This window comes from Hyperolius riggenbachi, chromosome 6 (genome assembly GCF_040937935.1).
Source record: "Hyperolius riggenbachi isolate aHypRig1 chromosome 6, aHypRig1.pri, whole genome shotgun sequence".
Taxonomy (NCBI): domain Eukaryota; kingdom Metazoa; phylum Chordata; class Amphibia; order Anura; family Hyperoliidae; genus Hyperolius; species Hyperolius riggenbachi.
Window position 1 is genome coordinate 139218712 of NC_090651.1, and position 17151 is coordinate 139235862.

General features: G+C 43.1%; 1 protein-coding gene across 1 annotated transcript in view; it reads right to left on the minus strand.

Annotated features, from left to right (window-relative positions):
- Positions 1 to 6789: 6789 nt before the first annotated feature.
- Positions 6790 to 17151, minus strand: part of DPH5 (diphthamide biosynthesis 5) — a 47387-nt gene continuing 37025 nt past the window's right edge. Inside the window, exons 6-7 of the mRNA XM_068240001.1 lie at positions 15814 to 15917; positions 6790 to 9546 (exon numbers count right to left, since the gene is read on the minus strand). Coding sequence (XP_068096102.1) covers positions 9308 to 9546; positions 15814 to 15917 — 343 coding nt within the window. The 3' untranslated portion in view covers positions 6790 to 9307. The remainder of the gene's footprint in view (positions 9547 to 15813; positions 15918 to 17151) is intronic.

Here is a 17151-nt window from a genome sequence, read left to right on the forward strand (position 1 = left end):
CTCTTTTTTCCATACCTCGCGCTTCCCGGACGCCTGCAGCTTGCTCCACCCTTCACTTACACCTTTCCAGTGAGGTGCCCCTCACCTCGTCATCGGGACAGCGTTAAGTCACTTCTTCTACTATACTTGTACAGCACCCCCTTGCTGCTTTTATAGTCGCTGCACATGGAGGGGATGCGGCCACAGACTTTTTGAGCTTCCCGCACCATATGCGTCAACCGCAGATTCTCGAATCCGGCTCGGAAGTTTCAGCATCCACCCTATAAGGCGACCCCTGACTTTTGAGAGGACTTTCCTGGGTTAAAAAGTAGTCTAATACGCCAGAAGACATACGGTACTGTAAAGGTAAGAATTCACTGTTAGATGTCGTTTTTAATATTTTAGATTTGCAAAATGTATCAAGTCCAATAAAAAAACTATTAAAGGAACCTAAAGTGAGAGGAATATGGAGGCCGACATCTTCATTCTCTTGTAAACCAGTTGCCTGACTTCTGTGCTGATGCTCTGCCTCTAACTACTTAAAAGCAAACTGAGCAGTGAGGTTTCCATTTAAAAAAACAAACCTCCCATAAGGGAAGTTTGTAATAGTGTGTGCTGCTGGGGGTGTGGGGGTTGGAGGGGGGGGGGGCAACATTACTTACATACATTCTCCATCTTTTCAAGCTGACTGCAACCAGGCATGGGCTCATGAGTGACCTGGGGGGAAGCTTACTTTCCTATGGGGTACTGCTCCACTGGTCCCTGGCCCATAAGGAAGTCTCCATCTTCTGACCGCAGCATCTCCCATTTCTTGGACTTCATCTCCCGGCAATGGCATCCGTCGCGGCGCGTGCATTACCCCCGCCAGGAATTACAAATGCCTGCAAAAGTTGCAGTTAGGCATGGGCTCACGAGTCCTCACGAGTGGCTAAGCACTAGAATACGTGATTGAAATGAGGCTTAATTGCCGCAGCTGTGCGGCTGGGAACCAAGGGTTATTTACCCATAAGTCCGTCGTATATCGTGCCCTCCAAATAGCTTGCACACATACTGGACGCGTTGCAAGACTCACTACTGAGCACTCCCTCCTTCCGGCTTGAAGGAGGAAGTGCGCGTAGTGAGTCTTGCAACGCGCCCAATAGGATGTGTGCAAGCTATTTGGAGTGCACGATATACGACGGACTTATGGTTAAATAACCCTTGGTTCCCAGCCGCACAGCTGCGGCAATTAAGCCTCATTTAAATCACGTATTTGAGTGCTTAGCCACTCGTGAGCCCATGCCTAACTGCAACTTCTGTAGGCATTTGTAATTCCTGGAGGGGGTAATGCACGCGCCGCGACAGATGCCATTGCCGGGAGATGTAGTCCAAGAAATGGGAGATGCTGCGGACAGAAGATGGAGACTTCCTAATAGGCCAGGGACCATCGGAGCAGCACCCCGTAGGAAAGTAAGCTTCCCCTACCAAACCCTCACACCCACAGCATCGCTCACCATTACAAACTTTTTTTTTAGGGAGGTTTTTTTGTTTTTTTTTTTAAATGGAAAGATCACCATTCAAATCTCTGAGCTGGACTGTGACTCTGGTCTGACACCACTGGCTGCATCCTTGTTGTAGGTGTATGGCTCAAAAGCACCTAAAGGCCTTTATACACCTCGCATGGATTGTTTATAAGCAAATAAAAATGATGGCCTCCGTATTCCTCTCACTTCAGGTTCCCTTACAAAGCTAGGAAACTTCAGATCATCCATCCAAAGAAGAAAAGAACGGGTAGGCACAAAGTCAAGTTCAATCTTTTTAGTTTCCACTGCTGTCATACAGTAGCATCAATCTAGGGATGCTCGCTGGATTCCGCAGAATTCTTAATTCCGCGATTCCAGCCGGAATTAGGTCAATTCCGATTCCGGCGGTCGGAACGGAATTGCTAAACCTCTAAAACGGAATTCCGCTGAAAATGTTTTATTTCTGCGGAATTTTCCGGAAAAGAAACTCTCTCCTCCTCCTCCATCATCTTCCAGGGAATAGTAGTTTTTCAAAAGCCAGCTTACGTACCATGGCTGGGAATTGAACCCAGGCTGGACTGGGAATTGAACCCAGGTCTCAGTGTGTGTTAGGTAACTGACTTAACCGCTATACCAACAACAACACTACATGCTGAAGCCAGCCTAGCATCTACCATTATGAACAATCCAAGAGAAAAAGTAGCGTGCGTAAGGATTTGTAGCATGTCAAAACCAACTCACCATTGCTGGGAATTGAACCCAGGCTGGGAATTAAACCCAGATCTCAGTGTGTGTTAGGTAACTGACTTAACCGCTATACCAACAACAACACTACATGCTGAAGCTGGCCTAGCATGTACCATTATGATCAATCCAAGAGAAAAAGTAGCGTGTGTAAGGATTTGTAGCATGTCAAAAACCAACTCACCATGGCTGGGAATTGAACCCAGGTCTCAGTGTGTGTTAGATAACTGACTTAACCGCTATATCGACAACAACACTACATGCTGAAGCCAGCCTAGCATGTACCATTGTGATATACCCAAGAGAAAAATGAGCTGAGACCTGGGTTCAATTCCCAGCCACGGTGAGTTGGTTTTTGACATGCTACAAATGGTTAAGCACGCTACTTTGCTACTTTTTCTCTTGGATTGATCATAATGGTACATGCTAGGCTGGCTTCAGCATGTAGTGTTGTTGTTGGTATAGTGGTTAAGTCAGTTACCTAACACACACTGAGACCTGGGTTCAATTCCTAGTCATGGTGAGTTGGTTTTTGACATGATACAAATCCTTACGCACGCTACTTTTTCTCTTGGATTAATCATAATGGCACATGCTAGGCTGGCTTCAGCATGTAGTGTTGTTGTTGGTATAGCGGTTAAGTCAGTTACCTAACACACACTGAGACCTGGGTTCAATTCCCAGCCATGGTATGTAAGCTGAGTTTTGAAAAACTACAATTCCCTGGAAGATGATACCCTCGGAGGAGGAGAGAGAACATTTTTTCAAAATCTCCGACGGAATCCGGAATTCCGCGGAATTCCATACAAATCCGACTGAATTTAACACTGACGGATTCCATGATTTCCGGCGGAACGGCATTTGCTGGTTCCGATCATCCCTACATCAATCCACAATTCAGCAGAGCTACTGCATGAACAATTCTTCAAACAGCAATAACCCACATTGTTAGTGTGCAGGGCAGAGCTGCAGTTAGCTAAGTGTTGCCAGCATTACCAATATTGCACATAGCAAACAAAAGCAGCCCTCAAGCAACGGAGCCCCGTCCTGGTATACACATTCCACTGTGGATCAGGGCTGTCACCTTATGGATGTTTTGCATTACAGTCATCCTCAGAGGTGCAGATCGCCTTCCGTCCATTGCAGCAAGTGGTGTGTTATCTTCCTGTGGGCAGATAGCATTCACCTCTTTGAATATGAAGAACGCCATTGACCTTGGTGCACCATACTGAATAACAAGGTGCATTTTTACAAAACAACTCTCCACCTTTGCCATGGAAACTCATTTTGTTTCTGGGTAATTGCTAAATAAATAAATTTAAAAGCTCCAAGTTGCTGGCAATTACTAGGCCACAGTTTCTATCAGAGCAGTCCCAGTCTGTGGAAAGCACTTTGTAGCTACAGATTGACACTTCTTAGGCCTTGTTCACATTATAGGTGGTTTGTAAAAATGTAAGCACGGGCGATTTTCAAAATCGCCCTAGAAGTGCTTGTGCAAAGATTCTCTATGAGAGAGTTCATATCTGAGCGGTTTAGAAAAGCGGTGCTTGGGCCATTTTTGAGGTGATTTGCCTCAATGGAAGGTATAGGAAAAGCGCAAAACGCTCACAAAATCTCTTTGGCAAGCGTTTGCGTGAGCCCTTTAAAAAATACATTGTATTTATTGTTTCCGGATTTTTTGCTTACAAAAACACCCACAAAAACGAGCGAACATTTAGAAAATTGCTGGAAAACGCTTTAAAAAAAGGCAGGAAAAAAAGCCCACCACAGACGGACACGTGAGCCAAACGCAATGTGAACAAGGCCTCAAAGTTTGTTTCTGCTGGTTTCATTTGTGATGTGGAGAAATGTGTGTGTATGTTGGGGGTTGGTTGCTTACAATGGCCATAGGCCGGTGAAAACTAACTCGCCCTCCATATTCACTTTTATGTTGCACATACCATGGCTGAAGTGTTTGCAGTTAGTCGCTGACAGGTGGTATTTAGTGCAAGCGAGTCCCTCCCCTGGCACATGCAGGCAGCCAGATGTCCAGGAACATATGCTGGATTCAAGTGAGCAACTCGGTAAACAGCCACAGGAGGAGGACAACATTCAGAAATAAGTCAACTTATTTTTTTTTTAAATAAGATCAGGGATGGTATCTCCTGTGCCTCTGGCATTGAAGATTCACTTTATAGTGAATAAAAAGGAAGTACATATTGGGAAGTTCAACTTACCATATGTAAATCAAAACATACTACCCAACAAAACAAACCACAATGACTGGGCGATTTATACAGCTGTCTAAGCAAACACAACATAGTCAAAGCAAAACTGAAGTTTTCCAGCTGACTAGAATTGGAAATAGCTCCCCTCTATTTAAGACTGTATTTTACAGTATTGTACTAGAACAATAGCAGAAAGCAGGGCCAAGGTCTGTATGAAGCACTCATAGGAAGTTTCTTCATGGGAGAACAATGACTGCTTGGAGACAGAAAAGGCAAGCCTCAAACTAGTGTGAGGCCTGGAACCCACTACAAAACGCTATCACTAATCACAATCGCTAACGTTTTGTATGAGCGGTTTGTAAGCGATTCCATGAGAGTTTTCGGTAGCGATTTTAAAAAAAAGTGTAATCAATTTGCCAGCGGTTGTGTAGTGATTAGCGGTTTTAATTCTGATTGGTCCTTTCAATTAATTTGAATTTTGTTACAGTGTGCAGTAATGTAAAAAAATGCTAGCAAAATCACTCTGTGTAGATTTTGACGAGCGATTATGCCAGCGTTTATATACTTTACATTGCAGAAACACTAATGCTAATCGCTAACGCTCAAAAATGCTGCATGTTCTGCATTTGCGATTTTGGTAATCGCAATCGCTCCAGTGGAATTTGGCCCATCCATTAACATTAGCTGAGCATTTAGGGAAATCGCTAGTCGTTTGAATCGCTCCTTAAACACTCACAAAATCGCTCTAGTAAGTTCCAGCCCCGAGGCTTGCCTTTTCTGTCTCCAAGCTCCGCCCCGCCTTCAGTCTCCGAGCGGCAGTCGCGGCTCGGGAGACTGTTAGATGGCGAAGCCGCCGTCTAATCATCATGTACAGTGCTGCGATCAGCAGCGGCGCTGTACTGGGGACAGCTGTGTGACACGGCACAAAAGGGGGGGGGAGGGGAAAATCACTCGTGTGCTATCGTTGTGGCCCTGCAGCTTGGCCTTAAAGCTGCAGTGGCCTATTAAGCAAAAACTGGCCTGGTCTTTACACTAGACCTCAAGTGGTTAAATTGTATATTATTATATAGTCACGCATGTTAAGCCATTTCAGCACCCCTCCTTGCCCAACATACGCGATTAGTTTAAAAGCCCAACAGAGTTATGAAAAGGTGAGATTCCGTTTCACATAGAAATACATACAAATCCCCTACACATACAATCATTATCTGCCTCCCTTACTTCACCACCCACCACTCAACCCTAAACCATAGTATGTAATTACAAACATTACAACATCCTACACATTATATATTTGCATATGCTACAACTTACAGCAGGCATAAATTGTAAAAACTATAACAGCTTACATATTTACATATTCACATTTACAGCATACAAAAGAGGGCCCCTTCTCAATTCTCCCCCAGGAAACAGACGAGATCAATGTCTATATTTAGACCCTCTGGTCTCATCCTTTCTGCACATTCCTTGTATGTTCCCCCATCCTTTCCTTCAATTGCCTAGTTGTACGTCCAATATATTGATATCCACACATACATCACAACATGTAAAAAACATATTCGTCATTACAGGTTATGAACTGGTTTATTTTAAATCTTCTACCATTAGAAAAGGATACCACTTCCTTGGTTTTTATTGGGTTGGCTTCCCTGCACGCCTTACACTTCCGGCATGGGTAGAAGCCCTTTTCTTGCCAGCCCTGCAGTCTGTCTTGTCTTTTGGGGGGTCCACACAGCTTAGCACCATAAAGTTCCTTAAGTTGGGCGCCCTCCTATATGTAAACCTCGGGTTACTTGGGATAATACCCCTTAATACGTGATCTGTACCCAGAATACCCCAGTGTTTTTTCATTACTCTCTCCCAGTTCCTATATTGGGAATTATAATCTGTTATTATGGCCATCTGTTAATCCCCTTCATCCCCAATACTCATTCCCCCAAATATAAGATCTTTTCTATCCCTCTGACTAATTTCATATATTTGTTTGTCCAACTCCTCCTCCTGATATCCTCTCTCTAGGAACCTCCTCCTCAGAATACCACTTTGATACATGTAGTCATCCATTGTTGTACAGTTCCACCTCATTCGTAGGAACTGTCCTTTGGGTACAATTTTTATCCATCTAGGATGATGGTTACTACTAGTGGGTATATACCCATTTCTATCCGTACTCTTGAAATGACTTCTTGTGCACAGTTTGTCCCTATCCTTCATTACCGTATCTCTAGGTCCAGAAAATAGATTTTTGGGGGATCAAAGTCAATTGTGAGTTCAATATGTATAAATATGACAAAGGGATTACTGAAATAAATAAATTAATGCAGAAAGGACCAGAGAAAACACCCAAACACGGATATTTGAAAATGTGTTTTATTCTTTAACTTAAGCATTATCTTTATAATACGCACACACGGTTTTGGAGGATCCCTGTGTTTTCCGATAAATAGGTACCAGGAGGGGGCAGTGCAGAGTGGATAAAATGGAAAAAATTCTATGTTAAAGTGCCTTAACATATATTACGGATGCACCAGATACCTGTAAAGATAGAACCATCAGTAGCAATTCAGGAAGGCCTACAGCTTTGTGCCCACAGTCAAAGAAAAACTTAAAAGGGAGTCTGAATCCATATTAAAAAAAACCCTAAAAACAGATACTCATCTAAGGAGAAGGAAGGCTCTGGGTCCTAAAGAGCCTAAGGCCTGGTTCACATTAGCGTTCGCTGTCCGGATTCGCCTGATCGGATCCGGACCGTATACTGTACAAACGGAACGTACGTTCCGCATAGCAATACAAAGTCTATGCGGACGTTCAAATGCGTCCCTTCCGTACAGAACGGAGCCGGATCGGATCCGGATACTTTTTCAACATGCGCTATTTTTCGGGTCCGGATCATCCGGCCCACGCACCCGGGCCGGATCCTGACCTGAACATGCGGCCATGCTGTGCAATGAGAAACGGATGTTTCTCATCACACTGGCAATAGGTCCGGATGCTTCCAGCACCGGTCCTATGCCACTTGGGGGGCCCGGACTACACGCCGGTATTCCCCATGCTTGCGGTGCCTTTCTGTCACTGCAATGTATCTAGTTCCGGCTACTTGATTGTAGCCAGAACTGATACATTCCGGATCCGCAACTGGTGGCAACTTGTGGCCACCGCAGAGACCCGTACGGTCTCTTTGCGGCCCCCAGGCCTGGACCCCCAGACACTTGCGGACTTGAACCGCAAGTGTGAACGGGGCCTAAAGGTAGCCATACACTGGTCGATTTGCCATCAGATTCGACCAACAGATAGGTCCCTCTTTGATCGAATCTGATCAGAGAGGGATCGTATGGCTGCCTTTAATGCAAACAGATTGTGAATCGATTTCAGCCTGAAACCGTTCACAATCTGTGGTGGTGGTGCCGCCGCTCCCCCTCCCCCCCCCCCCGCATAAATTACCTACTCCGCCAACACGACTCCCCAGGTCTCCGCTGTCTTCTCCGCTCTGGTCTCCGAATCCGGCATGCTTCACTTCTTCACTGTCTGGGGGAATTTTAAACAGTAGAGCGCCCTCCCAGTGATCGAATCTGCTTTCGATCGGCGGGGAATCGGCCCAGTGTATGGCCAGCTTTACCATTGCTCTCCTGGTCCCTTCGTTCCTGCGCTGGTTCCCCCATTAGCAGTCTCTGACCAACAGGTCGCTCTCTGGACTGCTCTCTGCCGCTGCGGGGGGACTTCAGAAGTCTTCGTGAGCCCGAGTGCTCCCAAAGACGGGCCGCTCCGTACTGCACGCTCTCTCGCGTATTCGCAGTACAGAGCCACTTGTCTTCAGGAGCTCCCAAAGCCTCCTGCAACAGGAGATTTAAACAGAGGAGCCTGCATTGGAACCAGGAGAGGAATGGGAATGCTCTATAGGACCCAGAGCCTTCCCTTCCCTTGAGAGTATCTGATTTTTTTTTTAAGGTTTACTTCACTCACTTTAAGCCTGGTACACGCATGCATTTTGATTGACCAGTATTAGTATTTCCATTTAGTATGAGACCTTACCTACACAATCTGTTCATAGTATTCAGTCAGTTGACCCTCATCCTACATGGAGGTGGTAACATAGTTCAATGATTGGCCAAATATAACTGGATGTTTGTATGTACCCTTAGTCCAACCATTCACAAGACCTGTACAATATCCTCATAACTCTCTTCAATTTGTTTGACCAACTTAATGCCCTTTACACACCTGCAGTTTTGGTTGTCAGAAAAATCCTTTCATTTCCAAGTTTGTGTAGGTTTCCCCTGACAACTCAATGATCAGAAATGCTGGAAAGCCATACCCAATTACCACTGCTATGCACTGCTACCAGCACCATGGCCCTGCTTATACCCCTCATCCCCTCTCCATGGTGCAGAGCATGTTGACTGGCAGTGAGCCAAACAGGGAAAGACCATCCAAAATGATAAAGTATATTAATTTCAAATAACTTTTTAAGAGTGTACATGACTTTATTGAGGATATAGTATGCCTTGTCAATCAATAAGCCTAGTCTGTATAACGATCAGAGATTTCTGGCTGGTTATCCTGGATGCCTCCTCCCTATAAGCAGTAGCTCATGTTCTATAGCCTTCTGTTCAAAATGGTAGCAATACACCATTTGTAAATCCTGTTTTATTTCTGTGCCCGACTGACAAAAGCTGCATTTGATTGGTTGCTACTGACAGCCCACAGCTTGTCTTTGTGCAGGTTTCTGTGTATAACTGGTGCATCCCTAGTATATGGCTATACCAGTGGGAGGGACACAGTAGCACAATGGCACAAACACACAGTACTGTTTGGTGTTGCACAGACAGGGTTGCTTCGGTTGATAATGCATTGATGCATCACTTGGTCTATGGTTTATGACGACAGATATGTTGAACTGTCCTCTACGTTTATCTGATCAAAACACGAGGGGTCCACAGCGTACAGTCTAAGCATGTCCAGTTCCAGGGGATGCATGCAGCCGCTAATCACCAGCGAATGAAGAGGTGCTCCAAAGTCAACCGTGCTGAGTTGTTGCAGGGTGCCTGCTGCTATGTGCTGGTCTGATGCCCCCACTCTTGCCAGGCCTACACAGATCGTGTTCTCTGTCAGTGCTGAGGATGAAAGGGAGCTGTAATTACTATTTTAATTACATGTAGTACACAATATAAGCAAAACATGTTATGAAGTGCCTGGGGAGTCTGCACTCCTCCAGTCATAAAGGAATCAGATTCCCACAGGCTGACATTCTGCAGGGCTGTAAACAATGCAAGTTGGCCAAGAATACACTTACGTCAGTCATGCACCTTGTGGTTTTTGTTTTGCTTTAATGTTACAGATGGCAATCAGGCGCATTAGGCTGTCAACACATCTGCGCTGTACAGTATACTTCCCTATTTAGAGTGTTAGTGTTCTTATACCTATGTGTGTTTAAAAGGACTTAAAATGAGGTTCTTATCGATGAAGCAAGAATATACATATATTATAGAAACCAAAAAGTATTTTATACCTTGTTCGCTCCAGCATGTACATTATATGCAGTTATTCTGGCTGTATACTGGTAGTAACGAAGCTGCAGTCTGTGCTGATCTCTGTATTATGTGTTTTGCAGCTATTCACTGTATCTACAGGGTTGAAGGGAACCCAAGGTAGAGGGATATGGAGGCTGACATTTATTTCCTTTTAAATAATGCACATTGCCTGGCTGTCCTGCTGATATCCTGCCTCTAATACTTTTAAGCCATAGATTCTGAACAAGTATGTAGACCAGATGTTTATGACAAATCTGACAAGATTAGCTGCATGCTTGTTTCAGGTGTGCGATTTAGACCCCACTGACCAGAAAGATCAGCAGGACTGCCAGGCAACTAGTTTTGTTTAAAAAGAAATATGGCAGCCTCCATGCGTCTCACACCTCGGGTTCCTGAGCACACGGTACTAAAAATATATAAAATTAACCACCCCATAATTAGAATCATGATAGAGTGTGCCATTGGGGTGGGTGGGTGGTGTAAGCGTCATTACAGGGTGATGCTCGCCGTCCGCATGGGATCCTCCATCTTCCCCAGGACAGACCTCAGCTATGCCGCATTTCAAAGTTCCTGATGAAGTTGTGCTTCCGCCGCAATGCATGCTGGGAGATGTAGTTTGTAGGTGCTGCATCCACCATTGTGTACTGTGGCAGCCATGTGCCTTTGCCAGGAACTTCAATATGTGGCACAGCTGCAGTCTCTCTTGGGTAAGATGGCAGATCCCATACAGACGGGGAGCCAGAGAAGCATCAACCTGTAAGCAAGTAATGGCGCTCATCCCAATCCCGCTACCCCCTGAACCCCCCCCCCCCCCCCCAACACACTATTAGGAAACTCCCCTTATGGGGAAGTTCATTTTATATATTTCTAATTTCAGGTGCTCAGTTGACTTTAAATTGTCTCTGTAACATGATTAACATATATCTGCCAACACTGATCACAGGTGTACAGGCTGCTCCTGGATCCTTTTTATAATGTACTTTTTTGCAGAGATAAGCATTTTAATACTAACTCAAAATCAGCAATAAATGTACATTGCATTGTTGATCGGAGTCTCATTGTAAGCAATCTTAAGAACACAACTGCACTAAAGCTTTCAATATATTATAGACTTGCTACTTTAAGTTGCTATTTTTCCATGCTGTGTGTGCTCACCAACACTGGTTGAATGCACCCCAAAATGAAAAACATTGTGGGGACTTTCAAATAAGTTATTCACATAAAGAGGTACTTAATGAATGCAACTACTTTTTTTTTTTTTTTTTTAAATCTTATTTATAAATTAGTCAGTGTTTGCCCATTGTAAACTCTCTTTCCTCACCCTGATTTACATAAATGTATCACAGGTGTTGGCATCTTTACTGCTGGAAAGGTGAATCACTGTGGGATGCTTTAGTTTACATCCCATTTGTGTAGTGAGCAGTATAATTGTCAGTTGATCTCCCAGAGAGCTCTGGGGCAGAAGGCTGTGTGACATCGTAGCCTATCACTGTAAGGGCGGGGCTACCTACAAATATACAAATACATAAGAAATTCTTCTGATGCTGAAAACATGATAATTAACATAAAAAGGAGTATCCTGAATCATTTTGTAGGTTTTGCTGTGTGTAATTATGGGAGCTCTTTAAAGTAAACCTGAAATTCAGGTAATTTTTTCAGTCCCCACTCAAAAACGTAAGCTGCCCGACTGTCATGCTGACTTTCTTGCTTCAGAAGTTTCTACTATTTCAAGAACATGCAGGAAGCCAATCTGTGTACTTTGAGTCATTGAAAAAGTGTCCATACACTTGTCAGTTTTCCCAAACAGGTTTAATCACTATGATCGAATCTGCCAAAGACTGATCCCACCACATGGCTGCCTGATTGTAATTTCAATCGATTCCCAGCCAAACCTTACTTCTAACAGCATAAATTTGCACACTGCATGCAAATACCAAATAGACTCATATCACAGGTATAAAATTGTGCTTGAAAGTTCACAAACCAACGTGAACTTACATGCAAAATAAGCATGCAAGAAAACGTTCAGGTTTTTTGCAATGATAAATGTGAACCCTGCCTCAGAACACGTCACAGAAGAAACATTGCAAGTGCGACACTGCCATGCTGAGCAGCTTTCTTTATTCAGCTTTAAAGGATACACGAAGTGACATGTGACATGATCAGCAAAAGCTCGGTATACAGAGGCGCCAGAGTAGAGTAAAACGTTTTAAAAACCGTTTAAAAGCAGAGGGGGATGTTAGGGTGGACTTACCTCCCTCTTACAAAAAAGAAAACTCACTCGAGTCTCGATAAAACAGAATTAACAAATAATTTATTCAACTCCACAAATGCTCGCGGGCGTGACCCCGCTTCCTCAGGCAAAAATGGGAGCACAACTCAGTGGGTCAAGCAGTAGGTTTGACAGAGGCGCTCAAACATACTGCTTGACCCACTGAGTTGTGCTCCCATCTTTGCCTGAGGAAGCGGGGTCACGCCCGCGAGCATTTGTGGAGTTGAATAAATTATTTGTTAATTCTGTTTTATCGAGACGAGTGAGTTTTCTTTTTTTGTAAGAGGGAGGTAAGTCCACCCTAACATCCCCCTCTGTTTTTAAACGGTTTTTAAAACGTTTTACTCTACTCTGGCGCCTCTGTATACCGAGCTTTTGCTGATCTTCTAGTCCACCCTGGGTGGAGGGGTGCATCCCCATCTACTATCTACAGAGAGCGACTTCTTAACCCGAGTGTGGTCAGGTCCTAATGCTCCCTACCTGCATTTAAAGTGGTTGCCTATGGGTAACCCGTGTTTGTGAGTATATACACATAAAATTGTATTGAACTCTTCATTTTACCTGACAATACTGCACCATATTGGGCTCTCGATTCTCTTCTTGTTTTTAAGCATGTGACATGACGAGATAGACATGTGTATGTACAGTGCCAAGCACACAAATGCCTATGCTGTGTTCCTTTTTATTTCTCTGCCTGAAAGAGTTAAATATCAGGTATGTAAGTGGCTGACTCAGTCCTGACTCAGACGGGAAGTGACTACAGTGTGACCCTCACTGATAAGAAATTCCCCTTTTTATCTCTTTCTTGCTCTCAGAAGCAATTTTCTGCTAGGAAAATGTTTTATAGTTGAATTTCTTATCAGTGAGGGTCACACTGTAGTCACTTCCTGTCTGAGTCAGGACTGAGTCAGCCATTTACATACCTGATATTTAACTCTTTCAGGCAGAGAAATAAAAAAAGGAACACAGCATAGTTATTTGTGTGCTAGGCACTGTACATACCTATGTCTATCTCATCATGTCACTTCGGATATCCTTTAATGCTGGGAATACACGATGCGTTTCTGCTGCTCGATCCTCCGCTCAATCGTTTTTCTCGCTCGATTCCCCACTCGATTCTCTTATCTTCCACTCGTTCTTATCTTTTTTCATTCACTTCTATCAGAAATCGAGCGGCAAAACGATCGAACGTGAGATCGGACATGTCGGAAATTATCTCTTGAACCTATCTATCTGCTGCAAAAACGCATCGTGTATTCCCAGCATAAGTCTCTTTCAAATAAACCTCAATATGTGGAACCAGAACGGACCTGGTAAGGAGTGTCATGACCTAAACAGACCCAGGAAACCTTTGTTTGCATAATCTATGTTCAGGAAGAGGATTAACTGAAGCAAACATTGCCATATTACCATCTGCAGATGGGACTGAGGTATTAGAGTAATACAGTTTGCCATTTCTCACCCTGTCCAGTGTCACTGAGACACCCTGTAAGACTGAAGGTCAGACATCAGTCATCCTCTGTGTGAGACAGATGCTGTGGCACTTGTCTCAGTTTCATGTAAGGGTGGAGGAAGCCCATCCTGTGTGGTGTCTGGCAAGAGGTTTTCTCAATCTTGTCAACCTGGGTGTGTCCCTGAGCTCTGCAGGATGTAAGCGTGGCAAGGCAAAGCATGTGTGTATTGTACAGCATGCAATAGTGCAGCACCTGAGAATAGAAGATCTTCACTTGCAACCGTTGTTACAAGTTATTGTATATAAATTTATTACTTGCATAAAACATGGACTAAGTCATCCTTGGCTGTGAATGGACAACATACAAACAGCCAAAAGATGTCTTTCAAAAATTATATATATATTGCCATTTGTATCCTCAAGTATCACCCCAGTTAACTGTAGTGAGCTTTCTTGCACATACAATATTTATTTTTTCTCTGCATATCTGGGACTGGTCAAGGTTTTGTAGCAGACTGATACTCCCTCTTAGCACACCCTATTAGGAAGGCCCTATAGTAGATTCTCTAAGTTATCATGTTTTTAGAACATTGTGAGGACTGGAATAAAATTTGCTGAAATCCCTAAAATGTATTGAGCTATCCTAGAAAGGACCATCGTTTTCTCATCACAGGTAGATTCACTTCAAAGTAAAATCCACTTTTGCTAAAAACTGCTATGATGTTAGTGCTATACAAGTGATTCTGCAATTTTAGGTTCTTATAAACATCTCACCATTTCACAGGCAGACGGTTACCTGAAATGAAATGTCGGCCAGCAGAGGTCTAATGTCTGAATGGTCCATTTGATCTATAGACTAGCTGTAAGGAGGTCTACAAAAATGAGATGATACTTGATCTGGATGAGTTCAGATATATTGGACTTTCATGTTTAAAGCTCTGTACACACACTTGACCACCGTCAGTAAAAAACGAGCAATCCCTGATGTTGATGCAACAAACAGCGTTTGCATTAAATAATGGTATACCAATCTCATCATCAGGTCGTAAATGAGGCTCCAGAAGTGCGTAACTAGCCACCTGCAAGGTTTTTGAATGAAGCAATAGTTTTTCATCATCATCAACCGACTGACGATTATAGTCTAAATAGATCCTTCAGTATGGGTCGGTTACATGGATGATAATCGTCTTTTAATGTCGTTGTAGCCTCCCCCCTGATACTTGACTGACTCATCATTCCCCGTACATTACAGAGATGTCAATCGAGCAGGTGTATGAGGCTTTAAGGAACTAGTAGTAAAATGAGGAGAAGCATTCTCCATGGTACCAGTCATCAGCCTAACAATTACAGCTGTCTATTGTTTTTTCCAAAAGCAATTCAGGCTGCAGAAGAGTGTGACACATGTAACTGAGCTGTCACATGTCAACTGTAATTACAGCTTCAGCAGCTGGCTTGTGGCTGGCTTTTTTTAGCTGCAGTTATCTAAAAGCCAAACCATAGTTAATTGTTTGCGTACAGTAGGGAAGCTTTAGGCCTCTTTTATACTTACCGCATCATGGTACTATCCCCCGCCGAAGCTTGTTACAGTGCCCAGTAAAGTCAGTGAGACTTGCCACATTGCTTGCGATGCGACGGAAGTGCTCAGGGAGACGAAGAGGAGCAGCCCCAAGGGCCAGAAACTGACTGCCTATTTCTGGAGCTTCTGGTCACATTATTACAATTTCTAGACAAAATTTTGTGCAGCTGAAGCCTCAATTCACACAAAAAGGTAACATCTCAGCTCTGAGTAAAATGTAGTTAAATAGCATTTAAGATCTGTGCCTGGACATTGGCTTTGAGCTAACCAATATACAGTGCATCAATACATAGATAAATGTTTCTGATGCTGAAACCAGGAAAATTACCGTTAAGGTGGCTATCGCGAATCATTTACTGCATTCTACTATATGTCACTACAGTGCCTCTTTAACCTCCTATAGAGAGAAACCGGCAACAGGCTAGCTCTAAGTAGGATGTTCATACATGTTTTTCTTATGTTACATGTCAAATCCTTAATGTCATATCAAAGCCTCTGGATAATTACATAAGAGCATAATGTAAGATGACTAGTGCAGAAAATGCTCACCCAGCTCCTCTCCTAGTTCCCTCCTGTTCTGCACAATCTGCAGGAGCTGCTCTGCTGCTTGATTCACAGTCATGTAACGGGGCGGCTCAAACACCTTCCTTCCTCTGAAATTACACAGCAAGGGAAAACGAGTCACCAAACTAAACATATTCTATATATGCAGTATTCATCATTTTATAATGTGGCAGCTGTGGCTTTAGCATGAAGGGTTAATGCTGTCTTTACTGTATGTGCAGCTTTACAATAGTGACATGTAGTGATGCATCATGGGAAACCACAGCTGCTCACTTAAAGGTGCACTATGGCAAAAAAATTGTAATTATAAAATATGTGCAAACAGACAAATAAAAAGTACATTTTTTTTCCAGAGTAAAATGAGCCATAAATGACTTTTCTCCTATGTTGCGGTCAGTTACAGTAGGTAATAAAAATCTGACAGAATCGACAGGTTTTGGACTAGTCCAACTCTTCATAGGAGAATCTCAGCAAGGCTTTTATTCTTCATAAAGATATTCCCTAAAAAGGATTTAACCACGTAAGCCTAACTGGACGAACATACTCGTCCAGTTGGGCTGTGCGCAATCCCGCGGGTGCTCCCGCTGCCGGCCGTTGGCCCAGCGATCAATGAAAGGGTTTATAGATCCATTTCATTGATCCCCCCCTCCCCCCCCCAGAAAAGCAGAAAGCGTCTCATCACACGCTGCGGTTTTTCTGAGTTCAAAAAGTTCCCAGTCTTCATTCTTCTTCCTGGGAGCGAGATCGATCACTCCCAGGACTTTTTGACTGTGAACATCTTCTGGCCAAATAGTAAAACTACACCCGCATCCACTTTTTATTACATAAATAAAATTTTAACATTCAAAATGAGCCGTTTACCTCCCACACCAAAAATTACCTATATATAATGTAAAAAAATAAAAATACAATAATTAAAAAAAAACAAAAAAAACAAATAGTTACCCAAGGGTCTGAACTTTTTAAATATGCATGTCAAAGGAGTATATTAATATATTTTTTTTTAAATTATGGGCTTGTAAATAGTGATGGACGAAAATTGAAAAAAATGCACATTTCCAAATAAAATATCGGCGCCATATATTGTGATAGGGACATAATGTAAATGGTGTAATAAGCGGGACAAATGGGCAAATAAAATAAATGGGTTTTAATTATGGTAGCATGTATTAATTTCAAACTATAATGGCCAAAAGCTGAGAAATAATGATTTTTTTTCCATTTCTTTCTTAATATTCCTGTTGAAATGGATTTAGAATAAATTAATTCTCAGCAAAATGTATCACCCAAAGAAAAAACAAGATATAGACCAATTCATTGTGA